The 21,386-nt window shown below is 43.8% G+C and overlaps 1 protein-coding gene across 2 annotated transcripts in view; it reads left to right on the top strand.

The window, feature by feature from the left end:
* Positions 1-21,386, top strand: part of Pfkp (phosphofructokinase, platelet) — a 62,571-nt gene that overhangs the window by 22,072 nt on the left and 19,113 nt on the right. For both annotated transcript variants that reach the window (XM_021180122.2, XM_021180123.2), the window contains exons 3-14: positions 3,150-3,227; positions 6,235-6,424; positions 7,297-7,462; positions 8,789-8,833; positions 9,070-9,178; positions 13,599-13,694; positions 15,615-15,707; positions 16,268-16,393; positions 17,661-17,725; positions 17,978-18,047; positions 18,266-18,412; positions 20,445-20,515. In XM_021180122.2, coding sequence (XP_021035781.1) covers positions 3,150-3,227; positions 6,235-6,424; positions 7,297-7,462; positions 8,789-8,833; positions 9,070-9,178; positions 13,599-13,694; positions 15,615-15,707; positions 16,268-16,393; positions 17,661-17,725; positions 17,978-18,047; positions 18,266-18,412; positions 20,445-20,515 — 1,256 coding nt within the window. The remainder of the gene's footprint in view (positions 1-3,149; positions 3,228-6,234; positions 6,425-7,296; positions 7,463-8,788; positions 8,834-9,069; positions 9,179-13,598; positions 13,695-15,614; positions 15,708-16,267; positions 16,394-17,660; positions 17,726-17,977; positions 18,048-18,265; positions 18,413-20,444; positions 20,516-21,386) is intronic.

Here is a 21,386-nt window from a genome sequence, read left to right as displayed (position 1 = left end):
AACACTATATACTCAGGTTCTGTATGAGCCTTTCCTGTGGGTAAAATCAAGCCAAGATCCTGAATTTGAAAAACCACTGGAAACCCAGGTGATGATTCATGCATGTAATTGCATCAGTCAGGAAGCTGAAGCAGGAGGATTCCAATGAATGCAAGGCTAACCTGGCCTCGAGACAAGTCTGGGGTGTAGAGTGAGATTTTGTCTTGGAAATAAAAGGGGATGAGGCTGGAGAGATGGCCTAGTATTTGCTTGTGTGAACATGACTTCAGGGCTGATTACACGATTTTAGATAACCAATTTGGGGACGACTATGTCTTCTAATCTCAGAATTTCTTAGTAGCTTATAGTTCTGTGTATAGGGTTGAGGTCCTATTGGTTTCTCTCTTTTATGTTTGCATGTCCATTGAAATCACATACACACGAGCAATGCAGAGGCTGAGTAGGATATATTTATATTTAGGAGCATGTATTCATACACACAAACATACACACACACACACACACACACACACTTAGAGGCTATGAATTTGAGAGAGAGCAGTAGGAAGGAAGGGTTGTAGAGAAGTCAGGAAGGAGGAAAATGATGAATTTCTTTTTGGTAGTAGACAGGATTTCTCTATATAACAGCCCTGGCTATCCTTGAACTTGTTTTGTAGACCAGCTTGCCCCAAACTCATGGAGATCGTCCATCTATGCCTCCTAAGTGCGGGGACTAAAGACATGTGCCACCACACCTGGCTTGAGATAATAATTTAATATATGTTTAGAGTAAAATAAAAATGCTTACAGCTTTTAGAAAGGTCTGTAGTTCAGTTTCTAGTACTAATTCAGTGGGTTCACAACTGCTTATAACTTCCTACTGCTGGGCATGTGATGCCCTCTTCTGGCTTCTAAGAGCATCTATACCCACACAAATGAAAATAAAACAAAATCTTAAAAATAAAGTAAAAACACAAACAAAACCACTGACATAGAGAACTTATGCTGTTTTTGTCTTTAGTTTTTCTTTGTGAGCAGCTAGTTTTGAACAATGTTTTTTTGTTGTTGTTTTTTTGGGTTTTTTTTTTTTTTTTTACTAATATAAATACATGACTATAAAACTAGATAACCCTTCAGAATCTCTCGTACCTGCCCTCAAGTGTTTTCTCTAGCACAGAAATAATCAGGAATTTACATTGAGACAGCATCCCAAAGATGAGAATAAACTGGTCATAGATCTATGCAACAAAACACAGGAAGGAACAGGCCTGATTTAACATGAGATGGTCATCTTCCACATGCTCCTTTCACTTGGGGGTCAGGGGAGAGCATTTTGAACAGTCCCTTTGAGTGGGCTAGGTCTTACTTTGTTACTTTATAGTGGAGTCAACACATGACTAAGCATAGTAGCCACCAGGACCTTTAATACAGCTCTAGCAGAGTCAGTTGGGAGCCACTGATGCCCAACCTGGCCCTGCTCAGTATATTCCAGAGCCTGCAGCCCACGTTTTCATGGGAGTGAAAGGTCTAACAGGAGAACTTCTGGTGGAAGATGGGTGTGATAGGGCCAGTCAGGGTTCCATAGCCTCTGACATGCTGTAAACAAAACTTCTAGTAATCTTTCTTCGGTTAAAAAAAAAAAAAAACCCGAGTGTGCTTTTCAAAGGCTCAGCGGTATGTTTTTCTTAGGTGAGTCATCCAGCTGGCTTTGAAGGCAAGACTATAAAAAAATGTTTTGACTACATTAAGCGTTCAGCCTTCTGCTTCACGAGAGAAAGAAAGTGACCTCACGTTCTGCGTGATAACGAGACAGGGCAAAATTAGTTCTCCTAATTTGGTAATTTCTTCCTTTTATTCAAAGGCGGCTTAAAGCTGTGGGTGGCAGGTATCTTTCCTAAGTGGTATAAACGCAAAGATTTCACAGTAAAGACCAAGTCATTTCCTAGCAAGCTTCCATGGGTGCAGTGGGGTGGAAGCTTTAAACACAATAGTAATCCAGCCATTCTTTTCTTATTTATTTAAATAATTAACATTATTGTTGCTAAGCACCTTTAGAATGTGTTAAAGTTTGCAGAATGGTTTTTCCTTGCTTTCTACCTAGCACAACTTCTGTAAAAACACAAATAATTTTTAGAGTATCAAATCAGTATCTGAGGCTGTATGTAGGATACTTGGTAGAATGCTTGCCTGACACATAGGAAGTCCTGACTTTAATCCCTTAGCACCAAATAAAACTGGGTGTGCCAGTGCAGTGCACACATGTAACTCTAGCTCATAGGAGGTAGAGGTAGAGGAAACAGAAGTTCAAGGTCACCTTCAGCTGCACAGTAAATTCAGGGCCAGTCTGGAGTATGTGAGATCTTGTCTCAACAAACAGACGGAACCCAGCATTTAAGTTAAAAGAATAAGAGGAAAGGGACCATTTCTGTTCACTGTGTGGCATAGTTAAGTAGTCAAGCGGCCTGTAGTGGCTTTGGGGGGAGTGTGGATGCTGCCGGACATTGATGCCAGGAAAGGTTTACCTGTTCCAGCCCCGAGACAATCTCAGGATGCTTGTGGACTTCGGGCTGGTCCTCTTCTCCAGTGTGCAAGTTGGGACCACATTCTTGCTTTGGGTCTTTTAGTTACCCTACCACTGAATGCAGACCTTATCACAATGAGCCTTGGGAGGGAGCTTGACATGTCTTCATGTTATGTTGTGCCAAAGCCTTTGGTGAGTGCAACCCTTTGTCCTGCTCTTCACGGAGAGCTGTGGAGTCTCGGCTGAGGCCCTGGCTGCCACATCCTTCACTGTGTTCCCTCTGGCTCAGCAGCTTATGAGTTTGGATGAAGACACTGCACCCTACGTAGAATCTGCTTCATCATCATGGGGAGCAGGACCTGACACATGGACCCAGGGTGCACTGAGGCTTCTGTTCTATCTGTTCCTTCCCTTCCTTTCCTGAGCTCATTGTAGAAATGTTTGCTTTTTGGTTTTGATTGATTAATTGGTTGATTGATTACTATGGCTAAATACTTTTATCTAGCACTTGCTTTGCATTGTCTTCTAAAAGTCAGTTTAAAAACTAGGTTCATTGTCATTGTGTTTCTGTTTTATAATTTGTGGGTTATTAATGTACAGTAAAGCCTAGCCTCTCTTTAAATAGATGTTTATTTTTTTCCTCATCCAGGGTTACCAAGGCTTGGTGGATGGAGGCTCCAATATTGTGGAAGCCAAATGGGACTGTGTCTCCAGCATTCTGCAAGTGGTAGGTGCCATGCTGCTCTCTGTTTCTCTATATTAATGTCTCTGTTTTCATTTAAAACACTGGATGTTTGAGTAAGCTCTAACACACCTTCCCATCCCTGCTAGCTAATAATAAACTGTAATTAGTTTACTGTTTTAAACTAGTTATAAGGCCAGAGGACACTCATTTCTTACCATACTCCTTATTTTCCTTTCTCTGGGACAAATATCTGACTGAAGGAACCCAAGGGAGGATTTGCGTGGCTCATGGTTCAGTAGGTCCTTCTAGTCAGGAGAGCAGGCTGGCTTAAGAGGCTGAGCAGTGCAGGACATGGCGGATAGTGGCTTGTGGCCAAGCTTGTGGCTGAGGGAGATTGTCAAGTGGCTTCTCAGTGCCTTGGCAGATCAGAATCAGAGGGCTGGACCAGAAGCTGGGATGGTTGGCACCTTCAAGGCTCTCCCCCAGCAAGCCACGTGGAATACACCTGGTCTCAAAGCAGCTACAGTCCTCCTACATAGTGTCCCTACTTGAGGACCAAGGGTTCAGATTCAATCTACAAGATGTGTCATTTAATTAATTTTTACTTTAGGTATGTATGTGCATGCCTATGTGAGTATATGGGCGTATGTGTGTGCCTGGGCCCAGAAAGGTCAGAAGATGATGTTGGGTCTCTTGGAGCTGTAATTACAGCCGTTTGTGGAGTACCTAGCCTGATATATGGTAGCTAGAATCTGAGGATCTGGTCCCCATGATTATATAGCAAGCAGTCTTAACCACTGAGTCATCTTTCGAGCCCTTTTATTCCATCTTAAAACATGACCTTAACTCAGGAAGTATCTTTGCAATACAAGCTTGGGTGTCTCAGCCTCAGCTACTGTTCATTGTGGTATTTCTGGAAGTTTTTTTTTTTTTTTTCAGAGCAAATGAGTGTAGTAGAGGTTAATTTGGTTTGCTGGTACTGTGTGCTCATCGGTAAATCTCTGTGCCCACTGGGTTTTTATATATCCCTTGGCACAGAGTAAAACAAAGCCTGGGAAAGATTCTGACTGGCAGCCCCTAGGGCTGTGGATTTAACTGGGACACTTCATCCCTGTTCTAACTTGAAGCAGACACAGCTAATTTCTGTATTGTGCACAAGGAAGAGGTAATTGTAAATGGCTGCTTGCTTTGATTTAAAAAAAAAATCTTTCCAGGGAACTTATGCTGCTTATATCCCTGGAACCTTTTGGCTTAATGAGGGTCCAAATTAATTGAGAAGTAAAGAGAAGACATAGAAAGAAAAGACTTCATACAAAGCTATTTATTTGTTGCTTGAGGCTTTAAAACCTAAGCATTAATCTTTGACTCATCTTGAGTACTTTTTAATATAAGTAAAATTAGCAAATTCATTCTGAAGGTGCTAAGGGCATATGCACTTTAGCAAATGTCAAAGACTCGGAGACGGCACCTGGGAATGACTTAGCTTTGCTGCGTACCTAGAGAGTGACGAACAGCTTGGGAAGTTCAAAGTTAGGAAGAGTAATGCTTTCAAGACAAGCACACTGTTAAACACAGAACATCCCCATCCTGCTGTCATGATTGAGATAGGAAAATAGGAAACACTGCTGCGGTTGAAAGGGTATGTGTGTGTGTAAATCTATGAATGGCATCTGTAAGTTGGTTGTTCGTAGTTTTCATCCTAAGGCTTTGCCCACTGTATCTATTCAACTCTGGAGTCCCTGGGTCTCCCTTCCACTCCCAACTGTAACAGTAACACGTTCTTCTGACTGGTCTTTATCAGATGGTTCAGAAAACAGGCTCAGCTCTGCTCTGGACTTGGCTCTTGCCACCCCTGGCCCTCCTCTGTCATGTCCAGTTGCATGTGGCCTATCCCACTTAGCAATGGCACTGTTAACCCCAGGATCAGTATAGGTATTGAGTTGACTTCATCTTTATTAGTAATTTCTAACTAAGGTTTCACTCAATAACATGGTGGTAATTTTCATGTAAAATTGTAAAATTTGACAGCTTTATAAATGAGCTTTAGACATATGAATTCTAGCATGCAAGGAGGAGAATGGGCTTCTAGTGAGCCATCTGCATTGAGACTCTGCCTGTAGCATGGTTCAGCCTGGAAACCCCACGAGTCAGAAGCAGTTGTCTCGGGAATGGACTCAACTTTTCTAAACTGATTCATTGTCTGTTTAAACGAATCTTATTGTTCTAAAATCTTAACTTTTGGGGAAGGGGTAGGAAGGAAGGTTCAAGACAGGGTTCCTCTGTGTGACCCTGGCTGTCCTGAAACTCACTCTGTAGATCAGGCTGGCCTTTAATTCAGAAATCCTCCTTCATCTGCCTCCCAAGCGCTGGAATTAAAGGCAAGCGCTGCTGGCACTGGGCTAAGATCTTAACTTTTTGAAAAGCTGTATAGAAAATCACTTCTTTCTCCTGGAAGCTTGGGTATGGAACTTAAGCTTTCTTAAGATGCAGCTTTCATAAAATGCTAGAGGAGCTAGTGGTGACTTGTAGCTGATGCCGTCCCTTGTGTGACACAACAGAAACGACAGATTTACCAATAGGCACAGGTGAACTCTCATTCTTTGATATAGTCTGGACCCTTCATGAGGACAACTACACTGGGACTATGCTTTTAAGTGAAGTCACCAAAATTACACACCTTTCAGATGGTTCAATAATCTGACTCATGGGAGAGCCAGGCCATCATTCGGAGGCAGGACAAGTTTGTGCTACAGGTCATGGCTGATGCCCAGTGGAGTGCCAGTTCATCCCTTGTCAGGACAGCTTTGACCCCAAGAAGCTGGGAGGCTGCAGTGACCCTGTACACACTTGTTCTTTCCATTCAGTGGATGATAACATCCATCTTTCACGGGTATCAGGGTAGTGTGTTCCTTTAGGGACTTCCACTAAGGGTAGGAAACTGAGATGAAAACGAGGAAACCCCGTGGAAAGTTCTACAGGTATCATGGCTCACTGCCTGTGCCGATCCATCTGACTTACTGTCAGTGAGCATGATTTATGTCCTTTCCAGGGTGGGACCATCATCGGTAGTGCGCGCTGCAAAGCCTTTCGCAGCCGTGAAGGGCGCCTGAAAGCTGCCTGTAACTTGGCGCGCTTGGGCATAACCAATCTGTGCGTGATCGGCGGGGACGGAAGTCTCACGGGAGCCAACCTCTTCCGGAAGGAGTGGAGCGGACTTTTGGAAGAGCTGGCTCGGAATGGTATGTTTCTCTTTCTGTTTCCACCCTTGTTAGTGCTTTTCTCTGAGTAGCCTGCCTCAGGTTTCTCTGTTGGTGCTTTTTAAGAGCTTGGGAAGTAATACATTGTGCCTTCTTTAAGGGGGAGAGGGGGGAACAGTTACTTTATTTATAACTGTCATGGACATACATACTTTTGAGCCTTTTTTTTTTTTAATTTCATTTTAGTTTCTGAGATGTGGTCTCACTATATTGACCAGACTGGCATTTGAACTCATAGATCTACCTGTACCTGCCTCCTGCCAGTTTGGCCTTCAAAGTGTGTATCACCAGTTCCAGCTTCATTTTTAGTCATAGCCAAATTGTGGCTGTTGTTTTTCCTCCTATCATCTGGTAACACACAGTTTAAATCTGTATCCCAGATAAGAACAGAAATGACAGTAAGCCCTACTGTGTGCTAGGAAATACCCCCTTTCCTTGGGAGGCCTTTAAAATACTCATGACAGTAATCATGTACACCCCCATCTAAGAGAAGAGTCCCAGATCGTAGGGGAAGCCAGAGGCTGCTGTAACTATCGTCTTTGGGCATACTGGCCCTTGGATGCCAACATCCATATTTCTAGCCATCATGTTGTATTTCTGCTGATAAGCTAGGATGTCTCTAAATCTATATGTTATAAGAGTTTAATTAAAAGTTGCTGATCTGCTTTATCTCTCTCTTAATTTAAATTTCTTTTGGTATTATTTAGAATGTCTGAGGATTCTATGTGAACTCTTGGCCCTGTCTCTTTAAAGCTCTTTTGATTATAATTCCAATTCTGTATCAAATGTCATCAGCAAGAGACCTTACCATGTCTCTTCCTGGATCCGAGGTGTGCTTCTTGTCTCCCATACAGGTGATATCGATAACGACACATTGCAGAAGTATTCCTACCTCAACGTGGTGGGTATGGTGGGCTCCATTGACAATGACTTCTGTGGCACAGACATGACCATTGGTACAGATTCAGCCCTGCACCGAATTATTGAAGTTGTTGATGCCATCATGACCACTGCTCAGAGGTAAAAGGACGTAAGGACACCAACAGGCTATTACTGCTGGTTCCAGAAACACTCAGCAGATCCCATGTTAGTATTATTCTAAATGTGCTTATGGGAGAAAAACTAGAAAACACAAGGAAACAAAATAATTATCTAGAGTCCCCCAAAGGCCATCTCATGGAATGACAAAGAGAGAGCGACTTAGTAGCATACTTGTTAGTGGAGTGAGACATCCTAGCGTCACCATTGAGATTCCAAGGTATCAGTGAGTCAGACTGTGAGTAGAACGTTAACAGTTTATCTGCAGTGATCTAGGCCCACAAGGATGCATGGCCGACAACTTTCTAGAGAACCACAGAATTCCCAAAAGCCTTTCCCTGAAAATCAAGTGAAATAGTAAGCTGGACAGGTGCCTTTCACTGTGTCAGTGGCTAGCTTGAAGCTTGAAGCATTGGAACAGGTGTTTTTGAGGGCAGCTGGGCCTTCGTGGGTCCCTTTTGTGTATCATGACTAGTTTTTAGCTGCCTGTGTCCATTGAGCTTTGTGACTCTGGAAGGTCAGCTCAGAGCATTTGGCTCTTTCAACTGCAAGGAATGACAGTCATTGTGTGTTGATGGAGCTGTTTTGTAGCAGTCACACTTGTGTGCTTACTGGGCACAGCCAGCCTGAGGGGTTTTATTTTCCCCTCTGGAGATGAGACTGGCTGTTTCTAGACTCCCAAGTTCGTGGCCTCTCAAGTTCTCAGGTCTTGGATGTGATCCCAGCTAACCCCTAGCTTTCAGAAGAAGTATTCAACTGAGTTTAGAGTAGATAGATGCCTTTTAGAAGGGGGCCTAGGAAAGCACCTTAAAAGTATAGTGTAGTCTTAGGAAACAAGTGAAGGGTGTTGTAAAATATGCAAGTAGAAGCAATACTGAGGGTATAGTTTAGCTGCATAGTGCTCGCCTAGGATGCAGGAAGCCCAGGTTCAATTTCCAGTACCCTATAAGCGGGAGATGGTGGCAGATGCCTGTAGTCCTAGCAACTGGATGCAGAGGCAGAAGAACCAGAAGTTCCAGGTTACATACCCTTGGCTACACAGAGTTCAAGGTCAGCTGTGGGGCATATGAGAGCATGTTTCAAAAACCAGCACCCCGCCAAATGCAGTTACTATTGAAGCCCCATTATTCCTTAGTTCTGAAACCCTTCCAGAGAGTGGAGCTTGCTTTTTGTAGAAAACGAGTCAGCTTAGCAACTTTTGACAGCTTGGTGTCAGCCAAAGCTGAGAAGCAGGCTTTCTGTCTCTGGGCTGCTAGCATACTTTTCTTGCTGTGAGTGGTAACATGTGACCTTTTACCCCTTTTCCAGCCACCAGAGGACCTTCGTCCTGGAGGTGATGGGGAGACACTGTGGGTAGGTATCTGCCAACACCTTCCTGGTAGGAATGAACTTTAGTGGAGTTCACAGGAGTGTTCTGCTCCTTATGTTGCAACAGGGGGCAGTCTCAAAGGACCCAGAAGAGCCCCTGTGGGATATCAAGAGCCATAGCTGCCAACGGTTGTCTCTGATCATAAGTGGTACATAAGTGGAGCCTTGCAAGCAGGTTCCTTCTTTCCTTCCTGTGTATTTATTACTTTTTGTCCCTATAGTTACTTGGCCTTGGTGAGCGCCTTGGCTTGCGGCGCCGACTGGGTGTTCCTTCCGGAGTCTCCACCAGAGGAAGATTGGGAGGAAAATATGTGCCTCAAACTCTCAGAGGTAACTGAAATCTGGCTATGTTGCTAGAGTAAGGATCCACAAGGCCTTTTGGGGGTGGGCCAGCTGGATGGCTCCTTTAAATACTCGATAATTTGCTTATAAAAAACCAAATCAAACAAAACAAAACAAAACAAAAAACAAACAAGGTCAAGCCTGTTGGCAAGGATCTGCCGGTGTAGGCTGATGTTGCCATGCAGAAACAGCTGGAACCACTGATGCCTCCCATCCGAAACAGTAGTTCTGCTTCTAAATGGCTTGTGTGCCGTGAGATGAGATCATGGTGGTGAAATGAAGTCAGGATTACAGAGAAAACTCTTGGTTGCTATTTGAGTCATCACAGGACTCAGACAGACATGTGCCAGCCTCTTGTTTTTAACTCTTGCCTCCCCCCCGAGCCCCCAAATAAGGCATGAGGTGTTATGACATTCCTTTCCTCATTGTGTGGGGACTTTAGGCTCTTTCGTTCCCTAATTATTTCGATCCATGTTCCTCTCTTCCTCTGCCAGGAGTTTGTTATATGTTGTCTTTGAAAGCATAGTTGCTTGTTAGGGTGGGGCGGATATTCCCCTATGAAGGCATAAGGCAGTATGGATTGGCCTCTTTAAGACTGTGCTTAGCTTTCAGGGCAAAGATCTTCATGTGTAGGTTACTTTTCTTTCCTTTATTTTTGAAGCAATCTTTATAACTGATCTACAAGAAAATTGCGTAACCATTATGTCACAGACCAATTTTATTTAGAGCCAGCAAAAAAGGCTGCATATGTGTGGGCAATAAAATGTTGCTTTCAAGTCACCATCTCAAAGTAGGAAAAGCATTCACATCATGAACCAAATAGGTTTTGCTGAAACAAAAACCTATGTGAAAGGCTACTGGTTAAAGTTCTATAACAGTGAGAAAACCCAAGCTTCCTTTGGAGCTCAACATCTTAACTTGACATAAGCTAGAGATAGAGGTAGATGACCAAAATGGCCCTCCCTCTGGGAGGGAGTTTCCTTTGCTTTGGTTCTGACCTGTGGGACATTAGCAATATCCTCAGGTGTCTAATTAAGACAGGCTGTCTACACCTGACCCCTTGAGATGATATGTAGTATTCCCATTTCCTAGGGCTTGTGTATGACCCAGAAGACTAGATTACCACCACACAGGATGTCACTTCAGTGGTCTCTTTCTCCTTAGAAGTCATGTCTAGTGCTCTTATGTCCTCTTTCTGACTTGCCTGCAGCCTGATGGCAGTCACATTGTCACAGACCACATATCCATGGACAATGATTCAAGGATAGGGATAACTGTTAGGCTTGGCTGACGGGAAGTGTACAGTCAGTCTGTATGTTCAAAACGGTCATTCAGTGTCTACATACTCACTTGAGATTGATTAAAGGCTACTTCTTTGTGTAATCCCATCTAAAACCCATTCTAAGATTCTAGACTTTGTACACTGTGCTGTGAGGTAGGACAAGACTAGGATACATGTTCTTCTTATCCTCCAGGTTTTGGCTGAGTTAGGACAGAATGTTTTGCGATCTTTGTTTCTGTCTTTTTATTTTTACTTGCCACCAATACAGTGCTGTAAGAAGTTTCCCCCAATATTTTGGAAGACTAACTAGCTTAAGAAAAAAAAAATCGGGGCTGGAGAAACAGCTCAGCAGTTAAGAGCAATTACTGCTCTTCCAGAGGTCTTGAGTTCAATTCCCAGCAACCATATGTTGGCTCACAAACATCTGTAATGGGGATCTGATGCCCTCTTCTGGTGTGTCTGAAGACAGCTACAGTGTACTCACATACATGAAATAAATAAATGAATCCTAAAAAAAAGAAAAAATATCTGTTGCAACGTTACAGAATTCCTTAAAGGTAGACATTGGCTGTACCACCATGAGAATGACTTTGACCACATAATGTCACCTTTCGGTGTCCTCTCTTACATGGGAAAATTATATTCCTTTGTGATTTTGTGAAGGTTAGTAGATCAATTAATTCAGTCTAGACTCTAAACTTGGAGGCACCCATTAAGTGGTAGGGCCATGGTACCTATCTTCCTTTTTAGATGCACTGAGGATTCTACTGTTTATATGTGCATGCGTCCATGCATCTATGTTGATGTGTGTATACATACACATGTGTATGAAGGAATTGTAGTTTGTTTCTCTGTTGCTATAATAAATCCCTGACCAAAATGAACTTGAGGAGAGAAGGGTTTATTTTAGCTTATAGTCCATCACCTAGAGAACCTAGGGCTAAAGGCTAAGGCAGGAAGCCGGAGCCAGGAATTGAGACAGAAACCACTGAGGGATGCTGCTTACTGGCTTGCTGTGGATTGTGTTTAGCTACCTTTCTCATGCAGGCCAGGCCGACCGACCTGCACAGGGGTATCACTGCCCACAGTAGGCATAGCCATCTTACCTCAATTAGCAAAGAAGAGAATACCTTTGGGTGTTTTTCTTTAGGCACTGTCTACCTTTTTTCTCCTTTGGAGACAATTTCTGATCAGTGAGTCTCAGGGTACCACCTCCTATCTTGACTTACCCAGCTTTAAGCTTTTGCTTGTCCATGATGCCTTTCCATACTTTCTTAAAAAGCATAGTTCTGGCAGTCAAATTCAGCTTCTTGTGTTTGTAAGGGCAAGTACTTTACAAGCAGCAAAGGCTATTACTATTGGCCACAGATTCCCTTGTCTTTTAACCACTTCAGAATACTGTGCTTTGTGGCTGAAGCACACCTATTTAGCCACCCCATATTTATGGATACTGTATTTCTAGTACTCAATCAAGGAATGCTAAGGTAATTACCCAGTACTTCTCATACCCTTATGCTTGTAAGACAGTGTTTCTTATTCTTCAAATTCTTCATTCTTCACACTGTACACATTTTTCAAAGCACATTTCCTAGCTGTCATAACCAAGAACAAATCTTCATGACCCTGATTATCTGTGTACCTCTGATCTATATCAGCATTCTTCTTGCTATCCCTTCTTCTTCTTGGTATCCCTTCAGGCATGGCCAGGGCCCCACACATATCACTGACTGTCTTAGGGTTTCTATTCCTGTGAAGGCATTCCATGATTATGGCAACCCTTACAAAGAAAACATATCTAGTTAGGGCTGGCTTACAGTTTAAGAGGTTTAGTCCATTAAGATGGTAGGAAACATGGTAGCATATAGGTAGACATGGTGCTAGAGAAGAAGCTGAGAGTTCTACATCTTGATCTCCAGGCAGCAGAAGGAGACCGTGTGCTGTACTGGATGTAGCTTGAGCATATGTAAGACCTCAAAGCTCACCCCTATAGTGACACCCTTCCTCCAGCAAGGCCATACCTCCAGCAAGTGCCACTCCCTAGGGGCCAAGAATTCAAATACATTGAGGGCCATTATTATTCAGACCACCATACTGACCTTTTTCCAATGGACGGTATTTTGTTTGGGATTTTATAGGAAGAAAATCCATGGAGCTAACCTACACCATAATATGGTTGCCAGGCACCCTTAGGCTAATCGTATCCTTGAGTGGCTGCTTTAGTTTATATAAGGCAGTTTGTACCAGGGTGTAAGTACATAAGACAGGGTGCCAGAGTGTGAATTGGCAAGTCAAGGTAACTGTGTGCATTTCAGATCCTTTGCATGGGCTGTATGTCTTTTAGATTTCTGTGGTAAACATCTGAGCTAAGGTCAAGGAAACATTGATTTTGGCTCGTGATCTTGGAGGTTTTGGCCCACAGTTAGTCAAACCTGTGATGGCACCATGAATCATGACAGGGTTACAGTACAGAGGATGTCTATTTACCTCATAGGGGCCAGAAATAGAAAAACAATGGGGGAAATGAAGAGAGGGGATGGGGTCATAATATCTACTTTGCCAGGTACCTCATCTTCTTTCACTGGGCTCCATCTCTCATATACTCAACCAATGGTTCTATGGGCTGGTGAAAAGCCATCTATGTATAGGCCTTTCCTGTACCTTTTGTTGATTTCTTATCCATTGCCTACCTGCCTGCTACCTAGGCCTGTGTGCAGTGTTATCTAACATGATGGGGGGTGGGTTGTTGACCTCATGCGAAGGAGTCAAGGGAGGTCCATGCAGAGACTGGAAAGAGCTCTAGCATAAAGGGAACAGACAACGTGGTTCTGTAGGCTAAACTGGGAAAGTCCAGCCTCTGTTTGCTTGCTGTTGTGGGGCTCACTATAATCAAGGTGTCTATACACCATACTTTAACCCAGGCTAACTGGAACCAAGGGCTCATATGTGCTTGTAATGTCACCTAGCCTACAAACCCTCTCCGACCTTGCAAAGGCACCTTTCACCTACCTTTGTGGTTACTGAGACATATTCCCAAGTTAGGCAATGGTTAGGACACATTCCCCTGGGTTTGCTGTCATTGAAAAAACGACTACCAATTTTAGGCATCTTAATTTTCTGTCTCCTTAGAACCGTGCCCGAAAAAAGAGGCTGAATATCATCATTGTGTCTGAAGGAGCAATCGACTTGCAAAATAAGCCAATCACCTCTGAGAAAATCAAGGACGTAAGCTAAGATGGATGTATGAGTTGTCAGTCAGCATGGCTGACAGGAATTGAACTTAGAGTTTCAAAGCACTTTCAAAGCACTGGGAATATGAAGCTTAGCAGCATCTGGACAGCCAGAATTTCTTATGTCTTGCCTTTAATGGTCCTTACAGTGCTGTGACTACCAATAGAAGTGAGGCAGTTGGGGGGATAAGGATGTTCTTGTGTTAGAAAGGACCGTTTGTTAAGCAAGATCTGCACAGAAGGTGAGGAATGTTGACTACTTGGCAGCCAGCACATTCTGAGGCCCTCTCTATTTGGAACAATAGACAAGGTGATGGATGCCCAGTTTCCCCTCTGCCTTCCTTCTAACCTGGAGCATCAACTGAATGACATTCTCACCAATAAAACTGCCTACTTGGCAATGAGTCACTGCCTCCTCACAGCCCTGAGGTAGGGCAGGGTCTGGCAGGCTACTGCTCTGCTACTCCTTCTGACTTACGCTGACCAGTCTCTACAGGACTCTGCCGTGTTCACGAGGATTGCAGAATGACTGAGGAAATCACAAAGCAGCAGCTAGGCTGTGTGGTTTCAGCCCTGAGTCAGGACCCTCAGACATTACTAATCTAGTTTTACAAGGTTTAGTTTTTTACTTTTTTTTTTCTTCTTCTTCTTGCTAAGTAGCCTGTGCTGGCCTCAAACTGGCCATTCTCTTGCTCCCTCCTCAAAATTGTTAGTATTTAAAGTGTAACCACCATACAATCATACAATGCCTTGTTCATCGTCTCTTGCAGTGCTGAGGACTAGAACCCAGGAGCCCATGTGCCTGGCAAGCGCTTTTACCATTGAGCCGAGCCGCACCCATAGCTCTACAAGCTGATTTCCTTATCATTGTTTAGTTATGGTTACTTAATGAGCCAAGTTTACTTATTAATGACTCCAGCACCAGATCTGCACCTCAGCATGAATTCATCAACCGGAGCCAGTGAAAGATATTAACAGTAGTTACTGATATGTCTTTATAAAAGCAGGGCAGAGGTTTTCTTTCTCAGTAAAATAAAATTCTAAAATAAAAGATGAACTCTACCAACATTGGACCAAGAAATGTGCACAGATGGGTATAAGTGACACTATTATATATACCGGGGATCAGATAGTCCCTAGGAGATTCATAGACTCTGTAGATCACCAGCCAGTATTGCTGTTGGCATAGGGCTAGGTTTTCTGGGTTCTTCTCTTCCTAGCAGAGTTGTGCATCATGAAGGGAGATAATAGTAATATAAATAATACTTTAAATACTACTACTTGAAATAGCATTTCTGTAGCAAAGTCAGTGTTACTTTTATCTGCTTGCTAGAAGATAGAGATCGCCGGTCTTGGTGGCACATGCCTTTAATCCCAGCACTCGGGAGGCAGAGGCTGGTGGATTTCTGAGTTTGAGGCCAGCCTGGTCTACAGAGTGAGTTCCAGGACAGCCAGGACTATACAGAGAAACCCTGTCTCAAAAAAAACAAAACACAACGAAACACAACGGAACGATAAAGATGTTATCTTTAGTAAGTAGTCTGAGGGCGTGGTGATTCTGACTCCTGTGTATAACCTCCAAACTCAGGATGCTGACACAGCAGGATTATAAAGTCAAGACCAACCTGGCCTATGTTGCACTGTTTCCAGTAACCTAAAGCCAAATCAAAACAAATAGCAGCAATATCAAAAAGCTTCTACTTGACAATGAAAGCATTTTTTTTTGGAAAAATAGATTTTAGGTTTGAAGGTAGCTGTTCCCACAGGAGAAATGAAGTCACTATCAGTTTTAACATTTATAGCTCTGAAGGCAGAATAGAGGACCCTCTGCTCAGTATCAGGACCTTATGGGGCTGGTATAGCCTCACTGTGGTCTGTTCAGCTGTATATTTTCTGATGGACATTTTCTCCATAGCTTGTAGTGAAGAATTTGGGATTTGACACCCGGGTCACCATCCTTGGGCATGTCCAACGAGGAGGGACCCCATCTGCATTTGACAGGATTTTGGTAAGTGGAGATTGAAATTACTAGACATTCTTATGAGGTCCTTTCAAAAGATGTTTAGAAGCACTCATTTATTGTGGAAGCTGACCAGAGGGCTCATCTCTGGAGATGCTAGTGGCCCATGTCCTTATTTAAACGTCCTTTGAGACTTACTGAAGTAGATTGATTTCCCGGGCTGAGGTCACAGCTGATGTGGGAAGCCAGTTTGCCTACTGATGTGGAAGACATGGGTGCCAGGAGAGTAAAACCCAGGAGGTAGGAACGTGGTATCCCAAGTGCAAGCTTCCAGAAACTAACCCAAGAGGACAGCAGGCATCCTGAGTCCAAACCCTAAATTCTCATATTGCCTGGCAGTTCTTACTAGAGTTATAATCTTGCTGTTACAGAGGTGAGTGGGGATATCCATGGCAGAACAGGATAGCCCCTGACTGAATCATTGTTTTACAGCATAGAAAGCAGGCAGAGTGTGAACTCTGGGGTGGTCTCCGGCTATGCACATGGTGTCTCTTGTGCATAGAATGAGGAGTTGGCTATCTCTTAGTGGTTGCAATTATCATTTGCAGGCCAGCCGTATGGGAGTGGAGGCTGTCATTGCCTTGCTGGAAGCTACTCCCGAGACCCCAGCCTGTGTCGTGTCACTAAGAGGAAACCAAGCCGTGCGCCTGCCACTGATGGAGTGTGTGGAAATGGTGAGCTCAGGTGCTGGGTCGCCACGGACATTGGATGGACCACCTGTGGGAACAAGTGGGTGGGTGCTCCACTCTGTGTGGACTGCTTTAGACTCAGTGAGCACCTATTGTCATAGATGGCCCGTGCAGTGCCTGCACACCAGAAACAGCAAGACCAAGTGCAGGAAAATGGTCCTGCCTAGAACTGGTGCTGTAGGCATGACAGGCCTACCATCCTCCAGTGTTACTTTCTGGCCTTTTGTCCCCGAGGACATTCTGATCCATGAGGGTACTGGGGAGCAGATTCCAATAAGGTTGAGATAGCCCCACTCAGTAGACGAAAGTGTCTACTGAGAGATGAAAGAAAAATGGATTCTACTTTTCCACTCAGTTTTTGAGTAGATGAGGTGACAGTGGGGTTTGCTTTAGTAGAAAATGCTAATAACTTTTATTTCCCTGAGTTATTTTTTCATGAAAAGTTGTAATATTTAGGCTATTGAATGACCCTGTCACATATTCTTTTAATAACAGAGAGAGAGAGAGAGACAGAGACAGAGACAGAGACAGACAGACTAGGGACTTGCTGAAAATACCTTAATTCCCAGAAGCCAACAGGAGTACAGTCAGTATGCGTACATATGTGTGGCTACGTGTGGCTGTGTGCACAAAGATGAATGTGTGTTCCTGTGTATCCTTGGGGAGAGAAGGACAAGGGAAGTGTCCGAAACTGTATGAGAGGTGATTAGGCTTAAGACGGTTAGAACCCTGAACCACGTGTTTCTTTTCCTTGGAGCTTACTGCTCATCCCTTGTGAGTTTACTGTGGAAAAGTAGGTTTGTCTGGATAACAACAACTTGTGCTGTTATCTTGCCTGGATATTCAAACCATCACACAGAGGTTTCATTAATAACCAGCCACAGAGGCTGCCTTAATCCCTGTTCCTCTCAGCCACCATGAAGCATCCTTAAGTTCTGCAGTCTTCAGTGAGGTGATGAGCTAGTTAGCTATGTTTTCCTTATCTGAGCTAGACTGTGGAATAATCAGATACTTTCTTAAGAGACCCATTTCCAAGAACTTTGCCTTTGTGGAAGTCATCTTTATGATCTTGTGGCCATCCACGAGCAGCAGGAGTCACCTCCTCTTCTTTGGGGGCTCTAACCTCACAGCCGCCTAGTTAGCTGTCAACTTGGCGGCCACTGACAACCCAGTGGGGTCAGATTGAAGGTCCAGCTGCAGAGCACTGAATGCTTGATTCTTTTTTTGTTTTGTTTTGTTTTGTTTTTTTAAGACCCAGGATGTACAGAAGGCAATGGATGAAAGAAGATTTAAGGAAGCCGTGAAACTCCGAGGAAGGTGAGTTATCAGGAATAAAAACTCAAATTACTAGAAATTTAGGTCCTTGTTTGCTCATTGAGACTTAGTCTTAATATACAAATTTAAGAGTCCAGAGCTGAAGCTCAACAGTTACAAACACAACCCCTAGTTCAGTTCCCAGAACCCATATGCCTGACCTCAGAATTGCTGGAGTCGGAGGCCCTCTTCTGGCCCCTAGAGGCATCTCACAAACCACACATAACTAAAACCACAATGCCATCTTTTCTATAGGCGTTTTGAGGGAAACCTGAACACCTATAAGCGTCTTGCCATTAAGCTGCCTGATGAGAAGATTGTCAAGGTAGGTAGCCAGCTTCCATCAATGACCCAGTCTCCTGAGTGGCCTAGGTACCCCCCTCCCCCAGTGTGGGTCCCTGGAAATTTATCTTCACCTCTCCTTTGTGATCCTGACCTGGTCACCTCCTGCAAAACATGGCATAGTATGACCTCTTATAAATGTGCAACAGATGGGAGCTTGTGCCCGTCTGATGACTTGGCACTACCCTGTTCTCTTTTCAGAGCAACTGCAATGTAGCCGTCATCAATGTAGGGGCACCCGCCGCCGGAATGAATGCAGCCGTGCGCTCTGCTGTTCGAGTCGGGATTGCAGACGGCCACAAGATGTTTGCAATCTATGACGGCTTTGAAGGATTCGCCAATGGCCAAGTGAGTCTCCCAGGAGTCCTAGGGATGTTAAAATGTTATTGTATTTGGGGAGGCCACCCTCCCCTCACAGCACCTACTAAATCACGATTCTTGGTGGTGGGACTATACCAAATACTGATTTGAGTGTTAAGGGTTACCTTCCACTTAGGAAGGAACCCTGCCCTAAGTTAAGTTCTTAGCCATTACATAAAGCTCAGGGTGGCCTGTATCTTCATATTTTCTCAAAAGGCCCAAAGGCACAGTAATCCAATGATGCTCACCTCACAGTTAAGTTCCGATGATAAAGTGCATGTCATACAAACCAGCGAAATAAAACCTTAAAAAAAGCAACTCTAATTCTTAAAAAAAAAAAAAAAAGTACTATAATGCTCTGGGTCCTAGCCCCAGCACTGAGAGAAGAGCAGCGATTGGCCAGCAGAGGTCTGCAGCAGTCACTGTTTTCCTTTTGTCGCATGTGATTCGCATATATTAATCCTTTTGACCTCACACTATGTCTAAGGTCTTATTACCATCTTTTTCTTACGAGAGACGTGAGGAGTAGAAGTATTGGCTCACTTGTGACAGTTCTTATGATGGAGCATTTGAAACAGGGTGCTGAGGCATGTCTGTACTCTGAACCCAGAGCTGCCGTACTTTCTACTATATCTGCTCAGTGCCTTGGTCAGTTTGTAACCCTGTGGAATTACACGTGTGAGCAAAACAGACTAAAAGCCCCACCTCTGCAGACTTTATATTTTGGAGGTGACAACAGTAAGACTATACTAACAAACCATGTTGCTTATTTATAAGAAAGTGAAATAAACTGGGACAATTTTTACAAGAGGTCACAGGCCCCAGGGGCTCTGCATGAGTTGCATACCACAGGTGCTCATGGGAAGCCGATCTCCCACTAATAGGGTAAGTGGGGACCAAGAGAGGACATTGGTTCATTCCAGGCAGATGATATAATACAAAGACTTTGGGGTTGGATCTGCCCATGTTTTAGGTTAATAAGAGCCAGGGGAAGGGAGGAATATAAGAAAGAAGCAGAAGGGGAGAACAAAGCAAGAGCCAGGTTATCTGTAGGGATTTGATTTTCTGGCTAAGTAAGATGGAAGGCTCTTAAGGAGGGGGCTAGCACATGCTGGTACATCTTCTTTCCAGTGCCTAGTGGAGGCAGGAAGCAGGCAGAGTAGATGGACTGTCAAAACATTTTACAGCAAGAAGTGTCAGAGGCAGCTGTGGAGATAATGACATGCCTTCAAGGATCAGGCTCCATTCTGAGGCAATAAAGACAATATAGTTTGTTCACGATGTATGTGCTGATGACACAAAAGCTAGGCATTGTCTATTGTGTTTCAGTTGACCAAATGAAAGGTCTAGAAATGGAATTTATAGAGTCAAGAAAATGGAGCCTGTGCCAGTTCTCCGGGAACTCTGGGGAGCTGAAGTTGGAGATGCCAGGTTGGGGGATGTCTGTAACTTTCCTAAAGATCCCACCAGGATCCATTAATAGTAAGAAGTTCACCAAAATTCTCATGACCAGAAGCTTGTGACCTGGATTTCTGGTCCAGCATGTTCTGCTCTGTAATTAAGCCATACCTCACCTAGCATGGGAATCGCCCTCCAGTTGATTAAACTTCATCTACTTAGCAAAGCTGCATTTGTGTTTCTCCCTTTATTCTCTTCTTTGTCTTTTTTGCAAAAATTATTTTAACCATTGCCAAGTTTTAAAACATGGTATTCTTTTTTATTTTCTTTACTAGAGAGAGATCCTGGCCAGCTAAGGTGTCTACCCAGGACACATGTCTGGAGTTAGGGAGTGGGTGTCCCCTGCAGACAGGGAAGGAGTATTCCTCCTAAGGCTTAGTATTTTGCGTCACCTTAGAAGGGCATGTCATAGCTTGGCTGAGCCAGCACTAGTTTGGAATCCGACATGCAGCCTTACCCATCTCTGTGGGAGCGCAGCCTGTGAGCATGCAGAGCCCTGTTTTCAGTTTTCAGAGCCTTTTCTTCCTCACTGCAGCTGTCTGACTCTGTGCTTGAACATTAGATCAAAGAAATCGGCTGGGCAGATGTCGGAGGTTGGACTGGACAAGGAGGATCCATTCTTGGGACAAAGCGGTAAATTTAAAATTTTAACTCCTTTTATTTTATTTTCATTTTATGCGTATGGTATGGGTGTTTTGCCTGTATGTATGTCTGTACACTACATGAGAGGTCATTGGATCACCTGGGGCTGGAACTAAAAGGTGGTTGTGAGCTGCCGTGTGGGTTCTGGGGACCAAAACCCGGTCCCCTGCAAGAGCAGCAAGTGCTCCCAATTCCTTGGTGACCCTACAGCTCTTAAGAAAGAGGGAGAGGAACAAGAGAGAGAGTGGCCGCATGTAGAGACATTCTGGTTTTTCTGTAATGAATTCCTAATGAAGCAGGGACACCTGTCTGCCATTGTCCCAGGAACCTCAGATGTATTTGAGGGAGCTGAGAATGAACCTCAGTGCTCGGAAAGAGAGGGGAGAGTAGTGTGGACATGTAGCTCAGTGGTTAGAGTATTTGCCTAGCAGCCCTGAGGCCTCAGGTTTAATCCCCCATACTTAAACAGAAGTTCAGTACCTTGTGACCCTTTCTCCCCCATTAATTCCCTATTTCCATCTGTTTGAAGAGCAAAACAATATGTGAAAAGCTTTTGTCTCACTCTGGTCGTAAGAATGAGTGATGGTTACGAAGGTTTCCATTTCCTTGAAAAGACACGGTGACCACAGCAACTTTTATAAAAGCGGACATTTAATTGGGACTGGTTTACTGTTTCAGAGTTTTGGTGATTTCCAGGATGCAAGAATCAACACCAGCCACTACTGTACCTTGCATCTGTCATATGGAAGGGAAGCAATTTTTAGGGTTTTGGGCTCTTATGTCACTGTGGCTAATGTCTGAGAAGAATCAAATCAACTTTTCTGCTTGTCTCAGTATCAAGGCTTGTAGTGCCAGATAGACA

Source organism: Mus caroli, chromosome 13, assembly GCF_900094665.2.
Source record: "Mus caroli chromosome 13, CAROLI_EIJ_v1.1, whole genome shotgun sequence".
In the NCBI taxonomy this organism is placed as follows: domain Eukaryota; kingdom Metazoa; phylum Chordata; class Mammalia; order Rodentia; family Muridae; genus Mus; species Mus caroli.
This window is presented reverse-complemented; position numbering and strand designations above follow the sequence as displayed.